A 21497-nucleotide genomic window follows, 5' to 3' on the forward strand; every position below is an offset into this window, starting at 1 on the left:
TTTAATTCAACAAATGATATTGTTTAATATTGACTCTGGTGTTGTCCCACTATCGTATGTTAGATCGAATGCCTCTGTCCCTTCACCCCGTTCTTACATTTGTTCCCCATTGTTTGGCGATACCGCAATCGACGGCGACGTGTGAAAGTGGCTGTTTGGTTCGTTTTTCATCTCGCTGACCCTCGCCTTTGTCTCCGGTCACCCTGGGAATAGCACGCCTGAACACTTCACTTAGAGAGGTTTCACAACGTTGCTTTGTTATTCAATTTCAGACACACACAGAATTGTTCACAAGCCCTCTCTGTAAAAGATACTTCAAATTGCATCGCAGTTCAGAAGTGCAATGTAATCTAGTTCAGAGAACTTTTGTTCTTCTTTGTACAAACGACCAACCAATATACACATTACACGGCTGAGCCCAGCGCTGTCATAACCACCTATTTTTATCACATTAAATTTCAACACATCGCCTGGGCCACGAACAAAGTCAACCTCGGATTTCTTTTAAAACCCCGAACCGAGTTTTGCTTTTCAAATTCGACCATTTGGCGAGGGAGGGAGAGGCAAAGACAAACAGTTAGTTTGGCGAAGAATAGAATTTTATTTTAGAAGGGAACTTGAAATACCCCCCACCCCCCACCCCTACGAAGTTGGGGCGAAGGCCGGTCGACTGCAATCCACCGCTCGGGTCTGTCGACACCGATGGAGGGTCTGAAATAGAAGAGAAAGCCTCCCCTCTGCTCCACGCACTCGGCGTGGAGTTGACTTTCGACGGTGCTTTCGAGAGCCGCTTTGTTATTGTAGCCCTGGGAACGGGAGCAGCCCCTGGGTCTGTTTTGTAAGTATCAGGAGATGTGGAAGTTTCGCCGGCTCCTCGTCCTCCTCCCCTCTCCCTGATATTTTCATGGAAAACTGGAAATGAACTACACCTGCGCGTTTAAGGCATGCAAACATTAGCGATCAAAACCAATATTGTGTTTGTCATTTGTCGTTGGTTTGGGAGTGTTTGGATACGAATAGAATCGACTGTGGATTTATGGGGGAAATTACCATAAATTATTGCTAACCTGGAACGTGTGTGGTCTTGCTTGTGGGAAGAGAGCTGATGGAAACTCTCTGAGCAGAAACGGGCTGAAGCCTAAACGGTTTATCACAGCGAGTCGGGTCCATTTGATTTTGCATTTTAATATAATCAATCGACTGATGGGCGATTTATGGGGGGGGGGGGTGTTGCGGCAAAGCTTTTCTCATTGCAATGCAAGTTTACTCGTAGATCACCCTTCTAGACGGGTGTCTGCACGCATATTAAAGCCTAATTTCCCGCATCGAGCATTAAAAAAAGTTTTTGCAAAGCTATTTTGCTTTTTTTTTTAACATTGATTCAAGTACCCGATTAATACGAGGAAGCGTGCGTCCGCATTCAAACCACGGCGAGCGGACTCCGTTGGCATTTTAATATTAATGACATGGTTTAATCTCTGGAAATAACCGTGTTTAAGTTACGATTTGGCGAGTTACTAATAGGCATTGAACCAGCTCTTTTTTTAAGCACTTGAATTCTCTAAAGGATGGGGGGTGCATAATGTTATTGAGCAGAATGGAATTATTCCGAGTTGCAGTCGCATTTCTAAGTTCACGGTTTTCGTGTCAGTCCGAGACCCACAATCCGAGAAGCGAGATGCTGAGCTGTGTGGTGGGCACACAGTTACAAATGTCCACCCCGCGAGTGGGCTTGGGCGAGGGTCGTTTGTAGAAGGGTGATCGCAGAATAAGGGTGGCAGAACCTTCGGCGTCCCCCCCCCCCCCCCCCCACCCCCCCACGGTTACTGGACACACACTCCGATTCGTCTTCCCTTTCACAATTCGGATTTGACCCCTAACTGTTGTGGAAATGTAAATGATTTCTATTGGCCGGCGGTGGCCATGTAAAGAGGTGGAAAGTGAAAGCAGAATTTCCTTTTCCCCAAATGCACGAGTCATGTGACGGCGGGAGCGCTACATTAACCGAGTTGCCTCGCACATGTCACCACTGAAAGTACCAGCGGCGCCCCACACAACGCACGGAGATGGGAGTAGCCAGTTGAGGGAGGACGGGCCGGATCCCTCGCCATTCGCTGCCACTCACCGCAGCCTGTCCCCTCCAAGAGTGTGTCCGGTGTGGAGGAGGGGGGGGAGTGGGGGGAGTGCGCTGCCACCGAGCAGGAAGCGGACTCTTTTTGCCAAGTTCGGTTAACTTTGAGGTGGGGCCGGTTTTGTTTCGGTTTTCTGGACATTCCGAGACTTTAAAATTGTGGGGTTGTTTTTTGAGGGAGGGGGGTTTGATGATGCCTCGTCCGGGCAGAAACACATACAGCGACCAGAAGCCACCCTACTCCTACATCTCACTGACCGCCATGGCAATCCAGAGTTGTCCGGACAAAATGCTTCCTCTGAGCGAGATCTACAAGTTCATCATGGACCGCTTCCCTTACTACCGGGAGAACACGCAGAGGTGGCAGAACTCGCTCAGGCACAACCTCTCCTTCAACGACTGCTTCATCAAGATCCCCCGGAGGCCAGACCAGCCGGGGAAGGGCAGCTTCTGGGCCCTGCACCCGAACTGCGGGGACATGTTCGAGAACGGCAGCTTCCTGAGACGCCGCAAACGCTTCAAGGTGCTGAAAGCGGACCACTTGGCGGTGGGCAAGCAGTCGGATGCCACGCACTACCTACAACAGCAGGCAAAGCTTCGCCTCAGCGCCCTGGCCGTCTCCGGCACTCACCTGCCGCAGATCCCCAGTTATAACATGGGCGTTTCCCAGAGCACAAGTTTCAAGCACCCCTTCGCCATCGAGAACATCATCGCCAGAGAATACAAAAACGTGATGTCGAGCGGACTGGCCTTCTCGGCCGTGCAGCCCATCCACGCCGCTTACCCGATGCATCCCGTCGGCGGCTCCATCGGAGCTGCCTGGCCTCACATGTACAGCGCCAACGTGATGGACACGGCGCCGCCGCTGTCGGTGCCCAGCGGCGATTACAGCGCTTATGGAGTCCCGATCAAGCCCCTGTGCCACGGCGGGCAGACTTTACCGGCTATCCCGGTGCCGATTAAACCCTCTCCGGCCACCCTGCCGGCGTTGCCCGCTCCCATCTCGGCCATCCTGTCCAACAGCCCCGCCACCTCTCCGCAGATGAGCAACGGGCAACGGAGCCCGAGTCCGGGCGATCCGCTCGCCGGCGCCGCTCTTCAGTCGGTCGCCGTGCACTGACATCGAGCTCGTTCCAAAGTTGTGGCGGAACCGCAGGGAGAACTGTCCGCTTGCGATCAACCCACCCCCGGGTGGGTTCAATGTAAGCGGCCGGCGTGCACAACCCGAGCCTGTGAATACATGCACCTTCCCCACCCCCCCCCCCCAACCCCCTTCATTTGGCTTCAGCTCCAGGACATCCGCAATCGCTGATCATCGAGTCGAGTGTATTCCGATCGTGTCGTGAACCAACAAATCATTTGTTAACTCTGTAAAGCAAAAAGTGCGGCATGGATGTAAGATTGTAGTCGCAGTATGCATGTGTTTCCCAGAAATATCTGTCTGCTTTAAATTATGAACTAGGTTATCGAAAGATATTTTCTCATTAAAATGCCCACAGTAGAGGTAATCGCCGTGTTTTGCTGTCGGAAACGATGCGTGTTTTATGTTAGCTCTGCGGGACAGAACCGCACGATCGAGAAGCGGGCAACAAAAAAAAGTTTGGTGGTTGGTAGTGGGGGATAAACTTTCTGACGAGCTAAAGGCGGAGAATGCCCACAAGGTAGACGCAATCAAGGCAGCTTTACTGGGACCCCCCCCCCCCCACTCCGACATCTCCGGACGGGGCTTTACACCCCCCCCCCACCCCCTCCACTCGTCGTTGGTCGTGGGCCATGTTAGCGAGCGCGTACGAGCACAGTTGTCTATCTGCTGGGCAGAAGGGCCACACCAGGTCCCGCTTGTGGTTTCGCTCCCAGCTCTGCCTTCATCCCGTTTGCGCCGCGGCCAATTTGAACACGAGTCCTGCCTCAGCAGCGGTGGCCGGGCGACTTGGTTAAACTGGTGCAAAACCCGGCACAATCCTGCAATTTTATGGGGGGGGGGTGGTCGTTGAGACATTTTTTTCTCCCCCGGAGCTTGAACCCGTTGCGGCCCAAGTGGGGAAAGGTGGATCGGATTGTTTTTGATCACAGATAATGAACCTTGAGACGGCATCTGCGCGGGGAGCGTTTTGCTTTATAGATCTGATTGTAAGAAATACCACACACAAACAAGGGGAGAAGACCGAGCGAATCCTCTCAGCGACGGCTGATTAAAATGCATGAAGCCGCCGGCCCGTCACACAAGGGACACTCGAGACATTCATCAACCATTGAGAACAATTATATCAACAAGCTTTGCAAAAGAATACCACCTACTTAAAAGCTCATCATTATATCCGTTCACGGGAAAATCTATGGAGACAAATGAACTATGCAAAGCAACGGTGCGGCGTGCAATTCAACGGCTGTGGAATGAAAGCCCCCCACCTTTAAGGGATCGCTCATGTTATTTTTAAAAAAAAACCTAACAAATTATCTAATTAATGTTTCGATTGCAGCTTCAAAGAGAGAGAGGAGGAGGAGGGTGTATAAGAGAGAGAGAGGGACACAAACGCTGCCAGAAGACGAACAATAACTCAGACCCCACTCCTGGAATCCGCAGCCCCTTCACGGCATCTGTTCTCTAAACTTAACCTTCTCAGTGACCGGGGCCACCGATTAGACGGGTCCCTCGGCCAGGTGAATTGAAACCGTGCCGAGCAATGGGGGGAATATACGGTGGAGAAAAGCGAGCCCCCATTGAATGCCATTAAACAAATATATTAGAATCCTGTCACTTTTAGCAATTGACTAGATCAAATACAGGTTCCGGGAACTTCATTCAGCGCCATTCACTTCAATAGAAGAGAGAAAGAATAGTTCGCGCCCACTGGGCCACCGATGTAGATTTAGCCCTTTTGGGAGACAAAACATTGGCTTCTCACAAACACATTTCTGACCGCGGTACTAGGCGACCGGACTCGTAGCCCGACAGGAATTCAAATTCAAATTAACCCTTTCATTTGACCGCGCACCCACGTTGTTTTAAAAAAGAAACTAGGAATAAACGCGTTGGAACCAGTCGGTCAACCGAAATGAGCCGAGGCTAAGGTAGAGAAGCCCGACCCCACGGCGGTCGCTTCAGAGGGTCCCCCCCCCCCCCCCGGACGTTTTGCAGGCGTGCTCCGAAACCCTCGCCTTGCACCGGGCGAGGGCACAGCGGCGGCCCCCGAGAGCGCTCCATCAGACACACAAAGGGTGACTCTCAGACAATTTCTCTGCCAGTGTCCCCTCTGGAGGGCCTTTGCCAACTCGTTGTGTGACTCGCTTGGATAACACAAGTTCCACCTTGTAAAACAACTTTTAGAGTCTGAATAAATCCTGGGGTTTTTTTGTTGTTGTTGCAATTGAACACAAGGTGCGAATTTAACTTCCAAATTTTTTTTTACAAAATAAACAGACGCGAAGTGTCGCTTCGGACCCTGGCCAATCCGACCAAACGCCGCTGTCCTGCCCAGGGTGAACTTGCCCTATCCGCCACGGTCCCCCGACTTTCAGCCCCTTTCCTTGAATAAAGTTTTAAACGGAGAGCGGTGGATTCGGCGCCGGCAATGCCCAGGGAACCTTACACTGGCTGGTCAAACAGAGAACCACCGACTGGGGTTGGGTGGGGGGGGTGGGGGGTAGGGGGATCTTTTGATTTTAAAAAAAGAGAGACCATGTTTTAGTCTCGCCGTCAAAATAGTTCAGGAAAATGCGTTCTGCAGCCTCGATCGTCTTTAATCGCGGCAAGACGCGATATACATTTTTTACAATTATAATGTTAATTTAGACAAGCGAAGGATAGTCTGCTGCATTCCAAACCTATATCTCATTATTATGCAAAATAATTAGATATACACACTGACTGTCCAATCTGTTTATTGCTGGTTTACTCATCCGGAAATTTTAATACTATTCAGGGGCAATGAAATTCAGATCTATACATCAAATCTTTAACCTGCAGCCATCATTGTGTGTCATAATCCAGATGGAGAGACCATCAGCTCTGTTTACTGTGAAGCGCCACTTTATTAACTCGTCACCGAACGGATGGTGGCAAATGTACCGCAGGATTACAGATGAATCAGCATGTGGACTTGAGCACGGACCACACAAAAAAAAGATAGTTCGGTCAGTAACGATGAAATATTGGCCGGCCTTTACAAAACCCTGTGTTGCAGTTTAATTAAAAGAATTCATTAAACTGGTAGCCCATCCAAGGTAATTAGTATACATAATTTATGTTTTGCCTCATACACAAGGGCAGTAGCCTTGCATCAGAAAACAACTTAACCTTAGGAAAATAAATTGAACGGGACAGACGTTTATTATTTAGTTTAAGATCATACGATGACGAATGTCAAAGGCTAACATTTGTAGGGAAACGCTGATACAAGCTCCTTCTGTCTCGGGTGTGATCATCGGCCAGTTCCCTCATGGCGAAGAAAAAAAATGTATCCATGCACAAAACGCGGAAGATTTAACCAGGTATGATGTTACAACGGGCTTGCAGCTCAGTTTGTGAATTAGGTTTTGAAGTTCGAAAGTAAATCCCGAAAATTGCGCAGACACCGAAATTTAACAACCCCCCCCCCCCCCCCCACAACACACACAAGATGCTGGAAAAGCGCAGCAGGTCAAACAAGCACTGGGGCAAAGGCAGAGATACGCAGCCGGCGTTTGGGGCTTTCAAGGTTTTCCGGTCAACAGTTTTGAGGGGTTGGGGTTGGACATTCGAATAATGGGATGGCAGGGTCAGATGGATGGGAGCGCCCGTTCCGTTCCACCTTGGTGCGGCTACTGGGGTCCAAATGAGCTATTCTGAGAAGCTCGATGAGTCAGAAATTCTAGCAGCGTCCAAAATAATATATATACTGTAGAAACTTTTATATATATATATATCTAAAACCAAAGGAATCCGTCGTATGTGTGTCGTTTATAGCGTGTGTAAACATACATACAAGTATATAAAACAGTCGTGTGTTGTGTGTAGTTTAGTGTGTGTTTAAACATATATACAAGTATATAAATCAGGTGTGTGTGTAGTTTAGTGCGTGTAAATATACGTACAAGTATATAAATCAGTCGTGTGTTGTGTGTCATTTAGTGTGTGTGTAAACATACATGCAAGTATATAAATCAGTCGTGTGTTGTGTGTAGTTTAGTGTGTGTAAACATACATACAAGTATATAAATCAGTCGTGTGTTGTGTGTAGTTTAGAGTGTGTGTAAACATACATACAAGTATATAAATCAGTCGTGTGTTGTGTGTAGTTTAGTGTGTGTAAACATACATACAAGTATATAAATCAGTCGTGTGTTGTGTGTAGTTTAGTGTGTGTGTAAACATACATAAAAGTATATAAACAGATGTGTTGTGTGTAGTTTAGTGTGTGTAAACATACATACAAGTATATAAATCAGTCGTGTGTTGTGTGTAGTTTAGAGTGTTTGTAAACATACATACAAGTATATAAATCAGTCGTGTGTTGTGTGTAGTTTAGTGTGTGTGTAAACATACATAAAAGTATATAAACAGATGTGTTGTGTGTAGTTTAGTGTGTGTAAACATACATACAAGTATATAAATCAGTCGTGTGTTGTGTGTAGTTTAGAGTGTTTGTAAACATACATACAAGTATATAAATCAGTCGTGTGTTGTGTGTAGTTTAGTGTGTTTAAACATACATACAAGTATATAAATCAGTCGTGCGTTGTGTGTAGTTTAGTGTGTGTGTAAACATACATAAAAGTATATAAACAGATGTGTGTTGTGTGTAGTTTAGTGTGTGTAAACATACATACAAGTATATAAATCAGTCGTGTGTTGTGTGTAGTTTAGTGTGTGTAAACATACACAAGTATATAAATCGGTTGTGTGTAGTTTAGTGTGTGTAAACATACATACGTATATAAATCAGTCGTGTGTTGTGTGTAGTTTAGTGTGTGTCAACATACATACAAGTATATAAATCAAGTCGTGTGTTGTGTGTAGTTTAGTGTGTGTCAACATACATACAAGTATATAAATCAGTCGTGTGTGTGTATATATACACACACATATACATACAGTACACACACACCTGCTTTATCCCTCCTGTCAGGAGAACACGGGTGTTGGGGAGAGGCGAGGTGTTGAGCCAAAATCCATGGCCCTCGGAGGCTCGCAGATGATTCCTGAAAACGTTGACAAGGGACTAAAGGGTGAAAATAATATCATTCAGAACCGTTCCTTTTTTATATAAAGGAATCAGCAGAAATAATGCCAGTGAATTTTATCGGGAGGAAATATGACTTGACATCAATGGGGACTGCGAAGCTGAATGCCAAATACATACATCAGCCAATTACTTGGAGTGTCTATTGTTAAAATTTCGTATTTACTTTGAGACACAGCAGGTCTTCAAAAATAAATAGGGACTATAATTCTTAACAAAATCAACAGTTGCATAAAGCTGGTAATCAATTTCTCGACGCTGAAAGGCCGAGCAAATGCGCTGATGCAGTGATTTTTTTTCCAGCCTTGGGCTCCCGACAAACGCGAACAACCCGAGATTAAGGACAAACGGCCGCTCTTTGGGGTTCCCGAGTTTCTCCAGAGCTCGCGTCGACCTGTTGAGCCGAGGGGGAGCCAAATACTCCTGACAGGTAACCTGAGAGAACCCCCCCCCCCTCAAAATAAGTGCCTTCATTAATTATTAACTCTCTCATGCGACCCGTGTTTTGGATCGGCGTGGGAACATTTAATACGATCAGCTTGTAAAGAATGTGCTGGAAGTATTTTAAATGTATCTGGGACAGACGGTCTCTCCCGCTTCCTTTTTGCTCAAATATTGTTCAGCCTTTGAACGTCCCAACAGCTGGGAAATGAACTGCCGGATCTCTATCGAACTGAAAGGTTAACCTCGCCCAGTACACCGACTATTTCTTTTTGTAATATCTCCCAAAATCTGGCTGGAAAAACAGGAGACAACCATTGGTGTTAACGTTTCTCATTGACCGTGTGGATTGGGTTCGAGAAACCGAAACTCTAATCAACCCGACAACCGAAACAATTAACGCGGTTTATTCGGATCCAATTTAATTTGAACAATAGGCCTTTATAAACTAATGAAATTGGCAATCAACCCGATAAAACGTCTTGGGCGGGATTTTATTTTTGTAGGTTGCGAATATTTTTCTCGTAGCCAAATCAGAAAGGAAGGGGTGGTTAACTCAAGTATTTGCCCCTGCAAATCGAGCAGTTGGCATCGCTGGAAATCAATAGTAGGGGGTAAACTTAACCTGTGCAAAGAGGGGGGGGGGGGGGGGGGAAGCATTACTTGATCTCACACAATGTTGTCTGTATTACTTCGAAATTATCCCGAGCTCAGCCAAACACCCGTGTACGCATGAAATTAGAATGTCAACACTTGATTCATTCTGCTAGGCTGTGACTGTGAAACAAATTATGTCAGTGGGTGGCTATTGCAATATTAGTCTAAGCAGATAACATATAGCAAAAGAAGATCAATCTGAAGACTTCGAGGTTCCAGATTAATATGTCAAGATTACTGTAAAAGAGGGCTGGGCTCTGCCAAATTGGCTTCCAATGGATAAAGTGCCGGAACAAACAACAGATTTATTATCACACACACTGGGCTTTTAATTCTGCCGGCTGATGCTTTTTAAAAGATGCTTCCAAACAAAGATTTTTCCTTAGAGGCTAGCGGTCAACCATTTGGGCCTGCTTGCCTGCTTCACTTAACACTTGCACCAAGTAAAGGACAATTGTTTGCGATCACTGCCTCCCAGGGCTTTCACGGGGTTGCTTAGTGACAAGTGATGTCCACGGAAAAATGTCCGATTGGAAGCGGGGAAAGTTAAACTGGCCCCCAGGAACGAACTCCTCCGCTCGCAGCTCCATTCGACTGTTTCGGGCCTCTCATTTGTTCCGGCTCCCTTGACTCCACTCGCCGGTAAGTCCAGGTGTAAAATGCGTGAAACCCGGGCGTCTGCAGAAGCTTCTGGCCGCATTTTTTAACAGCAAACAAACACCGCAACATTTTTTCAGCGTGTTTACATTTTAAAGCAACCCAGATAACCCGAAAATCGTTTGGTTTAACATTCTGCCCTTGGCATCCAAAGCCCTGCCTCGCTCCCAGCCCCCTCTCGGGGTGGGGTGGGGGGGGGGGTTGACAAGATACAAGAACCCCCCCACCCCCCCCCCCCCCCACAAACACACTCTGCAGTGTTTCTCCCCCACACCTCACCTTAAGCAATCCCTTGACTGGCCACAGGGCACCTCTGAGAGCATCGGCGCTTGTGTGGTCAGTAAGGGATCGCTTAAGGTGGGACGCGAGGCTGAGAACCACTGCTCTGAAGGCTGGCCGAAGATCATCAACTCTCTCCCTGATTCCGAAGGCGTCCGTGCTCATTAGATGCCTTGAGCGCAGAACGCCGCTCTGTTACTAACCCCTGCAGCGTCTCGACAGAAACGCTGACTTGGCTGAACATCATTCCCAGCGATAAACTGTGATTAAACACGAAGCTGAAAAATGCCCTCCTCGATTCGGGTGGCGTGCAATTAAACTGCAGTAACTTTTGCAAATGTGGTCCCCTCCGCCCGGGAGACATCCAGTCCATTGGCCGAAGGACGGGCGAGCTCTGCCTTAAATTCAGTTCATTCTCCGCACGACCATGACCTGTTCACAAATTCCCAGGGTTGGGTTTCCATAATCCATCTGTAGATGTGTGTGTGTGTGTGTGTGTGTGTGTGTGTGTGTGTGTGTATGTTGGGTGGGGGGGGGGGGGTGGTGGGGGGAGTTTTCCATCCCGACCCAGCTCCACCCTCCCCAACCCAAGGTTTGGTCAGGTTGCAACGGTGTCCTGTCTTCCAGCAGGTTTCTGGGCCGCAGTTTAGTGCAGTTGCATTATTACAGCCTTTCTATGGTCGCGGAGGTACCATCGACCATGAGGCTCCAATCAACCCCTAATCTCTCTCCACGCTATGAAGGGCTTGATGAAGGGCTCAAGCCCGAAGGGTTGCTTATGTAGCTTTGCTCTGTAAAGTGCTCGGTTTGACCCGTCTTTTCCCTCTCCCTGGATTCGCCTCAACTATTCGCCACGCCAGTGCGGGTTAATATTTTCACCTAAAAGCAGTGTCAAGACCGCAGATGCTGGAGGGAACAAACATCTCCCTTCCCCCCCCCCCCTCCTCCAGCACCACCACCTCCGGCCAGGTCGATAATACTGTTGAGACAGAGGCACCTCCTCCAACCTTCTGCGCTCCACATCGGTGGGACCCAGCTTCACCCCAGCGCCAACTCCCGGGGGGGCTCACAATTCCCACATAGGCATCTTTGACCTTGGCAACAACCAATGAGGAACCACAGTCCTCCCGGGCAGCCTTCAACATAAAGGCACGAACAGTGAATGCTTTTCCCGATTTTAGTTCAGTACCACTGTTTCATGTCCATGAGACAATGGGGCAGAAATAGCCCATTTGAATCTGCCCGGCAATGGATCATGAGTGATCCGTTTTCCCATTTGATGCCCTGGCTAATCAAGAACTAATCAATCTCTTCCTTAAACACACCCAACGGGCAGGCTCCCACCACCGCCTGTGGCAACACATTCCACAGATTTACCTCCACTTCTCTGTTCTAAGTGGACACCCTTCAATCCTCTTGTCCTAGACTCTCCCACCGTGGGGAACGACCTTTCTGCATCTACTCTGTCCTCACCTTTCAACATTCAACATGTTTCAACGAGATTCTCCTAGATTCCAACCAGTACAGGTCAACAGTTGCCAAACTCCTGTCATTCCCGCAGTCATCCTTGTGAACCTCCCCTGGACCCTTTCCAATATCAGCACATAATTTCTTCAACGAGGAGCCCCAAACTGCTCACAATTCTCCATGTGAGGTCTCACAGTGCCTTATAAAACCTCAACATCACGTCCCTGCTCTTGTATTCTATTCCCCTTGAAACGAAACCCAGCGTTGCATTTGCCTTCGTCACCCCCGACTCAACCTGCAAGTGGACCTTTTGGGCTACCCTGTACGAGGACCCCCCCCCCCCAAAACATCCCTCTGCACCTGGGCATTTTCAATTTTCTCCCCTTTTAAAAGTAGCCTGCCCTTTTATTTTTTCTCTACCGGTCCACTTTCCGACATCGTATTTCATCTGTCCAAGTCCTTCTGCGTCCTCCGTGTTGCCTCAACACTGACCTTCCTGTCAGCCACCTGTTCTCACTTTTCTCTTTTGCAGCCCTGGTTTCTTCCTCTACCCTTCAGTCCAACACCCTACCACCACGTCCCCCTCCCTCTTTATGTCATTCAGCGCCCCTTCTGTCACCATAGAGAGTCCCGACCTGAGACGTTCACTAACCATCTCTCTCCAAGGACCCTTCTGAGCTCCCCCACAAAATAAAATCCCTCTGCCCTTTGTAAATTCTTTATCTGGGTCGACATATTGATTAGCAAGAATCGGAGGGCCGAAAGGACAAAACAATCTTGAAATACCCCGAGGTTAGGCAGCATCTATGGGCAAAGACTCGTCTTTTCATCCCGCCACCAGGATCCCGCCTCTCCCCAGAATCGTCTGTTTAAATTTGCATTTCCAGTATCTTTTCTCTTTCTTTTTTTTTGGCTGCGTTTTTAACTAATAGTTTTACAGTTTTCGCTTCTAATATCCGGTCAAATTCTTCCCAAATCCGAAGGTGGACACAACCCGCGAAATTACCCGACGGAATGGACGATATCCAAATATAAACGGACGAGCGGTAGGAGAGCGTACCAAAGGTGGACCACGACGGTCCGCTTAAAAATAAATAGCGAGGTCCTAAAGCGAACAATCATCCAACTACCATGTAAATAAGTGCTAAACAACGGAAAGCATTGCGGATTCGGGACATTTTAAATATTCGGCAGGTCGGCCAGCCTCTTGTAGAGAGAGAAAAATAACATTAATATAGTTGTTTCGTCAATTATTTGATGAAAGACCTTTCATCAAATAATTGACGAAATGGCTTTCCTCAGACACTGTTTGACCTGCTGAGTTTCTCCTGCGTTGTGTTTTGACTTCGACCCACAGTGTCTGCGGACTTTCGGGCGCTCCTCGGGTTATGAGCAGGTGTCAAATCGTAAATGTTCACGGAATATCAAGTGCAGCACAAACCGTTCGAGCTGCCGAGTGGAGAAGTTTCCTCGCCCTCGGTCACTCGCGAGCCTTGTGATGGGAATTAGAGGAACATTTTTTTTTAGGAACTGGGCGAGAGATAGGTCACGGCTTCGGAAGTTGAACCTGGCCTCTTGGAGCTCGAAATTCTGTTAGGAATACACGGAGAGATGGAAAAGCAGGAACATTATAGCTCTTAAATCATCGCCCCCACCACCCACCTCTCTCTCTCTCTCTCTCTCTCTTTCTATCTCCCCTTTCTCTCTTTCTCTCTCTCTCTCTATCTCATTTTTCTCTCTATCGCTTTCTCTCTCTATCTCGCTCCCTCTTCTCTCTCTCTTTCTCTATTTCTCTCGCCTTCTCCCCTCTCTCTTTATATATATCTATCTCTTTCTTTCTCTCTCCCTCTCTCTCTATCTCTTTACCCTCTTTTTCTCTCTCTACCTCTTTATCCCTCTTTCTCTCTCTCCCTCTCTATCCCCTCTCTCTCTATATATATATCTATCTTTCTTTCTCTCTCCCTCTCCCCCTCTCTCTATCTCTTTATTTCTCTCTCCCTCTCTCTATCTCTATCCCTCTCTCTCTCTTTATCCCTCTTTTTCTATCTCTTTATCCCTCTTTCTCTCTCTCTATCTCTTTATCCCTCTTTCTCTCTCTATCTCTTTATCCCCCCCTCTCTATCTCTTTATCCCTCTCTCTCCCTCTCTCTCTCTATCTCTTTATGCCTCTTTCTCTCCCCCTCTCTCTCCCTGTGTGTGTGTGTGTGTGTGTGTGTGTGTGTGTGTGTGTGTGTGTGTGTGTGTGTGTGTGTGTGTGTGTGTGTGTGAGAGAGAGAGAGAGAGAGAGAGAGCGCGAGAGATTCGCGATCCTTTGAATTCTTCAGATACACATTCGCAGCCGCCCTTCTTCGCGTTGCCTGAGCCGAACAAGGGCGGCTCTTCAGTCACCGGGGCTCCCCAGTTTCCAGGGCTCGCCCCACCACTTCCTTCAGTCAACACTTCTTGGGATCAGATTCCCGTTCACCCGGCCGGCGAGGACACGGGCCGCCAGGCTGGGGTCCGAAGTGGGTGGTGGGGGGGGGATATTTAATCCCAATTTGGCCAGAACGAAGATAAAGGGATAATTTTAAACCACCCAGGGCTTAAATAACAAGATGATTTTTCTTGGACAAGGAAACGCGCTTTCAAAGCAACAGAGAAGCCAGATTACAAGTCAAATATTAGAGTAGATAATTCATAAATAAATTGTCAGGGAACAGAGGAAAAAAAACACAACTAATTAAGGACTAACATAAAAGATTGTCTAAATATTCCTATTAGTGTTTAAAATAATCTGTTTAATATTTCAGGTCTTGACGAACGCCCTGGGAGATGAAGTGACAGTGTAAATGAGTTCCTGTACAGACTTCAGGAAACGACAATGGGCGAAGGACAGGAACAGGACACAAAAGAGAGGATTAATGATCCTCCGCCGCCACTTTCCTTCAACAGATTTCTCCTGTCCCCGTTTTCTAACAGTTCAGCTGTCGTTTCGCCAAGACGCAGGGGGTTGGGGGGGGGGGTGGGGGCTGGGGGCGACCCTGACCATTGATCAGCCGAGTGTCCCAAGGATGGATGGGCAGATGTGGAATTTTCCCCGAGAATGATCGGTCCTGATCAGGGCTGGGCTGGGGTGGGGGGCTCCTTTCCATTCTCAGTCTGATACATAGTACCCCGCGCTCCCCTTGCTCTCCCGCTGATCCTACCCTTGCATCCCAGGGACACGGTTTTATGGTCATGACCCCCTCGGTTTGTGGCAGCGTCACGTTCAGATGAACCCTCTTGGAAAAAATAAATAAGAAAGCAGCTCAGGAAACAAAAAAAGCGAGGCCGTGTCTGTGGTTCATTCAGGAATCTGATGGCAGCAGGGAAGAAGCCGCCCTTGTGCCTGGTCTTCAGGCACCTGTACCCTCCTCCCCCCTCATGGTAGCAGGGTGAAAAGGGATGGTGGGGCCTTTGAGGATTGAAGACCCCCGCCCCCCCCCCCCTCATGTGGACGTCGGGTGCCCGTGATGTCGCAGGTCCAGTTAACAACCCTCTGGAGATTATTCTTGACCTGAGAGTTGGCGCCTCCGTACATAGAAACACAGAAAATTAGGTGCAGGAGTCGGCCATTTGGCCCTACAGCGCCATTCATGGCTGATCAGTGCCCGGTTCCTGTCTTCTCCCCATCCCCTTAGCCACAAGGGTCAAATCTAACCTACTCTGACAAGGAACCGGCCTCAAGAAGAAAATTTTCCTCATCTCAGTTGTAAAAAACTTCCCCCTTATCCTTAAACTGTGACCCCTGGTTCTGGTTTTTCCCAGCATTGGAAACAACCTTCCTGTGTCTAGTCTGTCTAAACCCTAAGTTTCAATAAGATCCTCCTTCAATCTTCTAAATTCCAGAGAATACAAGCCCAGTCTGTCCAACCTTTCTTCATATGCAAGTCCTTCCATCCCTGGAATCAGTCTAGTGAACCTTCTCTGCACCCCCTCCATGGCGAGGATGTCCTTCCTCAGATAAGGAGACCAAAACTGTACACAGTCCTCCAGTTGTGGTCTCACCAAGGCAGGATCTCTGTACTCAGATCCTCTTGCTATGAATGCCAACCTCGCATTCGCCTTCCTCACCACCTGCTGTACCTGCATGCCCACTTTCAATACCAGGTAGTGATGCAACCAGCCAGAATCCTCTCCACCGTACACCTGTAGAAGTTTATGGGAGTCTTCAGTGACATATCAAATCTTCCTCAGACACCTCCACAAAGTGTATCCCCAGAATAAAACATCTGATGGCAACAATGTTCTTTTTTGCAACTTAAAGAAATCACCAATCCCTGCCGTCTCATCGTCTCCAAGAGTAAATCAGAAACAAGGTGACCTCTCTGGATGGATGGGTGCTCCCTCCACACTAAGGAAGGGCAGCATTGAGCACCGTTGATGGGTCCACATCTGGCCCCCAGGGGCGTGCCGAGGCTGTTCTCAATGCTAGCATGGTCTCTGCTAAATTGGGGAACTCAACTGCTCGACCTCCAGTTTCTGCAGCACGGTGGGTCTCGACTTTTATTTTTCCCACTCACATACCATCTGAAGTAATCCCTTATTAACCACAGAGCACCTATGGCAGAGGATTCTATTGGTCATGGCTAGTAAGGGATTACTTCAGATGGTATGCGAGTGGGAAAAAAGGTTGAGAACCACTGTTCTAAACTTTCCTGACCTCACCCTCCATTTCATGCATTCATGTGACTCTCTAAGAGTCTTATAAATGTCCCCATGGTACCAGCCTCCACACCTCCCCATGGCCATTGTTTTCCAAGTGACCACCACTCTCTGTGTATAAAGCCTCCACCCCCCCCCCCCCCGACATCTCCCCTCAACTTTCCTCCCCTCACCTTCTACAGATGTCCTCTACTATGGCATGGGATACCGTATGTGCTCTATGGTTAGTAAGGGATTTCCTCTGGTGGTAAGTGAGTGGGGAAAAAAGGTTGAGAACCACTGCTCGAGTAAATGATTTTTAATGATCTAGAACACCTAAATGGACCAAATTAAAGGGTGAGGTGTTTTCCCTGTAACATTAACGAGGTCCTGGTTCTTATCCTGGAGACCTTCCTCCATTAAAGGGGAGTTTTATTGGAAGTTGTACAGTCACTATGAATACATGCCGCTGGGACAAATAGTGCGCTGTGTGTGCGCGTGCGCCGGTGACATCCATTTCAACGCAGTCTGATCACACTCGCTCTTGGCACCGCCTGAGTCATTTTGTGCCTCACCGCTGGCCTCAGGACCTAACCAGTCCACTTTTAAAACTAGGAGGGACAAATGGCCCCTCCTCGAGGTCTCAATCCCCAACAGCTCCCACAGCATGAATTCTCCTCCTGAATGACGGATGCCTGTCCTTGCCGTGGTGGCGGCCAAATATGAAGGCACAGAGGCTCGCTTTGTCTGGAAGGCACTGTGACATGGAAGTGGGCAAACTCCATCAAGCGGAGATGAATGCCAGCGCAGATTACCGACATGTTGGCGGCGTTTGTAGATTTCCCGTCCAGAATGAGAACAGACATCCTGGTGGACAGGCTTATCCCATGTCATACCAGAGCCATAGAAACACTACAGCACAGTAAAAGGCCATTCAGCCCTTCTAGTCTGTACTGAACTATTATTCTTCCGATTTCCACTGTCCTGCACTTATTCCATATCCATCCTTTCATCCACGTTCCTGACCAAATTTTCTTATGTGTTCAAATTGAGTCCACATTCACTACTTCAGCTGGCAGCTCATTTTACACTCCCACCCCTCTCTGGGTGAAGAAGTTCCCTCTAAACCTCTCCCCTTTCACCCTTATCCCATGATGCCTGGTTTGCATCTCACCTACCCTCAGTGGAAAAACATTTACTCTGTCTATCCCCCTCAGAATTTTGTATGCGATAGGTCATGTCATTTCCCCCCCCCCCCCGCCCCCCACCAAAAGAGCTCCCGCCTCCACAAAGAGCTACTGGATACTCTCAGGTCAAATGGTCACACCCGTGTTTCATGCACACCTGTCTCCAATGACCCAAAAAAATGTTAAACCAGAACAAAGTATTGTAAAGCCAAAATACAAGCAGAAATGCTCAGCAGTTGGCCAGCCTCTGTGTGATATAATCAAAATTAAAGCTCAGGCCTGTTCTGAAGCTCAAAAGTCTGCAGATGCTGTGATTGTAGTAAAATACGCACAGAAACGATGGAGGAACTCGGCCAGTCTCGCAGCATCCATAGGAGGTAAAGGTCTATTACTGAGGTTTCGGACCTGAGCCCTTCTTTAAAGTATAAACAAAATTTAGAAAGGTCTGAATAAAGAATGAAGAATGGGAGGGGAGGAGTCCAGATGACAATCAGAAGGTTTTAATTGGATATGATAAGAGGAAGGTGAGGATTGATTAATGGCTCTGCGAAAGGAGACAGAGGGAAAAAGAGAAGAGAGAGAGAGAGATACAGAGAGAGAAAGAGAGAACTAGAGGAAAACATACAGGGAAAAGAAGATGGGTGGGGGAGGGTGGGTTTCTGCCAGGAAAGTGGAGCAGTCGATACTAATGTCATCCGGTTGGAGGGGGCCCAGACAGAAGATGAGATTTCGTTCCTCCAATCTGCGGGCAATCTCAGTCTGGCAGCGCATGAGTCCCTGGACAAACATGTCAGCAAGGGAATTGAAATGGGTGGCCCCTGAAACGTTCTGAAATGTTGCTCTGGTTTCTCGTTATGGCAATTTGCAGCATTTTTTAATGTTTTATGGCAGGCAGGAGCCGTTTGTCACAGCGAGGAAGTGAAGTCGGCTAACATCTGGAGCAGAACTTTGATCCCCTCTCTCTTTAAAGAAAGCCAACACCTGTTTGAAGTCCCCAGCACAGAAATGCAGACTCATCAAGTGGTGCTGGGAACACATGATTGAAGTGGAATGATAGCAGTTCAGCCCAATCGCTGTTGTGTACAGGGACTTCAAAATGGCATTTGGGAAATTGTGACAGCAATAAGATGGAAAATAAGATCAATAAGGTCCTGGGTTCAGATCCAGGATGAGTCCCCATCAAATGTTGGGAGCCCAGAGGACCCCAAAACCCAGCAGCAATAGATATTCACCAAGACAAATGGTTACTTAAACAAAAGGTGCTTTTAATGATCTTTAAACATGAAAACAAAATCACACTTTAACTTATCACGATTGACTTAACTAACCTAACTTAACCCCCTTCTAATTCTAAGCGCATCTGCATGTAATTTGTGTGTAAGTTCAGAAAAGTTCTTTGATTCCCAGTCCAATCTCACTTCTCATTCCTCCAAGTTCACTGGTTGCAGGCAATTCTTATACTGTGCACAGAATTTAACATTTATAAAGTTCACCAGGCTTTGGTGCTTGAAAGGTAAATGGTTACCGCTCAGGAAGGATCTTGTTGGTTTTCACAGAGAGATTTGTTGTTCCAGGTCATCCACAACTGATTCCTTTTTAATTAGCCACTTCAGTGTCTTGCCAAAGAAACTTGCCCCATCAGGGTTCTCCAGATGATAACCTCTTTCTTTCAGGTCACCACAGAGTGCCTTTTTGTTTCTCTTATTTCAAATGAAACATTAGGCAGCCAGTCCTCTCATCTTGTATGAACCACAAGGGATGAACTAAGCACTCACAACCCGTCTTCCAAATGGAGTTTTCCACAAGCTTGCCAGCTTGTCCTGTTCCAGTCCCAGCTGCTGATACTGACTGTAAAACTGTAGAACTGATTTCTGTCTCTCTCTCCCTCTCTCTGAGAGAAAAAAAAACCTGTTTGACTTTCTCTGCTTGCAAAACCACATGACCCTCTTAGAACAGCAAGTTCCATTCCAGATAGCCTGCAGCTCCGACCAATTCTTCCATCTGTTGCCTTTTTGTAAACAGCAATCTATTAGTGAAGTCTCTTGGGCACTCTCCAAATCTTCTGCAAAGGCTGTTGACCTTGACATGTCTAGCATGGGGCAGAGTTCCAGTATTTTAAGTAAGATCTGTTATAAAGTGTTTGTATGTGACTTTCTCTAACAAACCTTCCCCAATTTATCTCCCAAAAATGTGTCTATGTACTCTGTCACAGTAGTTAGAGGTGCAGCGTGGCTGACAATGGTCAAGGAGATGAGAGAATTTTTCTGATGACTAAGTGGAGTATTGGGCTCCTCATTTAAGAAAAAATATGCTAATGTTGGAGAGGGTTCAAAGGAATGAAAGGGAATGAAAGGGTTATCATATGAGGAGCGTTTGACAACTCTTGGCCGTATTTAAATGAGGGGGAGATCTCATTGAAACATTTCAAATATTGAAAGACGTGGACAGTGTAGGTGTACATAGGTTGTTTCCCATGGTGGGAGAGGACACGACTTCAGGATTGAAGGGCGTCCGCTTAGAACAGAGGCACGGAGGAATTTCTTCCACCAGAGGGTGGTAAATCTGTGGAATTTGTTCCCACAGGTGGTTGTGGAGGACAGGTCATTCAATATATTGATTAGCCAGGGCTTCAAAGGTTATGGAGAGAAGGCCAGCAGCGGGGCTGAGTGGGAAAATGGATCAGCTCATGATTGAATGGTGGGGCTGACTCAATGGGCTGAATGGCCTATTTCTGCTCTTGTGTCTTATGGATGGGGCAGAATTTCCTAGCTTGCAAATAAGTAGAAGTTTAGCGGACCGTAATGGGCCAGGAGGATGTCAGAAATAGATGGCGCACTACCGCCTGCTTGGCATCCTCCTGCCCCTCCCCCCCCCACCATTCTGTCCAGGTGTCTGTCTACATTTTGCTCATCTTTTGATGAAAGTCTCAAATCCGAAACGTTGCCACATGAAGGACACAGTTTGACCTGCTGAGTTTCTTCAGCGTCGTGTTTTTACTTAACTACAAGCAGGTTTTTTTCTTTTTTTTCTTTTTTTTTAAATTTTTTATTTTTCACACCATAAATCACATTAACCATGGTACACACTTTTTCCTTTTCACACATATACAGTGCCATTTAAGCAGGTTTTTTTCCATTGAGGTTAGAGGAGGTGCAAACCAGAGGACATGGGTTAAGGGTGTAAGGGGAGAAGTTTAAAGGGAACATAACCATATAACAATATACAGTACGGAAACAGGCCATTTTGGCCCCTCTAGTCAGCACTGATTTACGCAAAACTCCACTAGTTCCACCTCCCGACTCCCTTGTCCATAACCCTTCGATCTTCTCACATCAATGTACTCCTCCAACTTCCTCTTAAATTGACACTGCCACAACTACCTCTTCCGGTAGATCATTCCACTCAGCCCAAAATGAAGCACCGCACACTTATCGACATTAAACTCCATCTGCCACCTTTCAGCCCACCTTTCCAAACAGTCCAGAGAGTGGTGGGAGTGTGTTTCCAGCTGAAATGGTGAACATTGAAGTAAAATCTGGATGGGAAGGGCAGGGAGGGAAACGATCCGGGTACAGGTCAGTGGGACGAGGCAGGAAGATAGTTCAGTACAGACTAGAAAGGCTGAAAGTCCTGTTTCTGTGCTGTAATGATCTATGGTTTTATACTCACCAATCAGGCTACAGTCTTGGTGAAATGATTCAGGCCAATGTCCCTTTACCAGACTGGTGTCAGTGGAAGAGCTGCATTAGTTAGGCTTCTTGGAAGGATGTTGATCCCAGAAAGCACATGACTGAA

The 21497-nt window shown here is 47.4% G+C and overlaps 1 protein-coding gene and 1 long non-coding RNA gene across 2 annotated transcripts; both read left to right on the forward strand.

The window, feature by feature from the left end:
• The first annotated feature begins 334 nt into the window (after positions 1–334).
• LOC138745664 (uncharacterized) lies at positions 335–16116 on the forward strand. The gene is made up of 3 exons (XR_011346398.1): positions 335–838; positions 8656–8782; positions 14643–16116. It is a non-coding gene; the product is annotated as an uncharacterized lncRNA (long non-coding RNA).
• Positions 2322–3395, forward strand: LOC138745663 (forkhead box protein B1-like). The gene has a single exon (XM_069902916.1). The coding sequence runs from the start codon at positions 2322–2324 to the stop codon at positions 3249–3251; it is 930 nt and encodes a 309-aa protein (XP_069759017.1). The 3' UTR covers positions 3252–3395.
• Positions 16117–21497: the final 5381 nt, after the last annotated feature.

The sequence above is a fragment of the Narcine bancroftii genome, chromosome 11 (genome assembly GCF_036971445.1).
Source record: "Narcine bancroftii isolate sNarBan1 chromosome 11, sNarBan1.hap1, whole genome shotgun sequence".
Classification (NCBI taxonomy): Eukaryota; Metazoa; Chordata; class Chondrichthyes; order Torpediniformes; family Narcinidae; genus Narcine; species Narcine bancroftii.

Excerpts from the sequence above, each read along its gene's own strand:
- LOC138745663 (XM_069902916.1), top strand. The coding sequence starts at position 2,322 with ATGATGCCTCGTCCGGGCAGAAACACATACAGCGACCAGAAGCCACCC.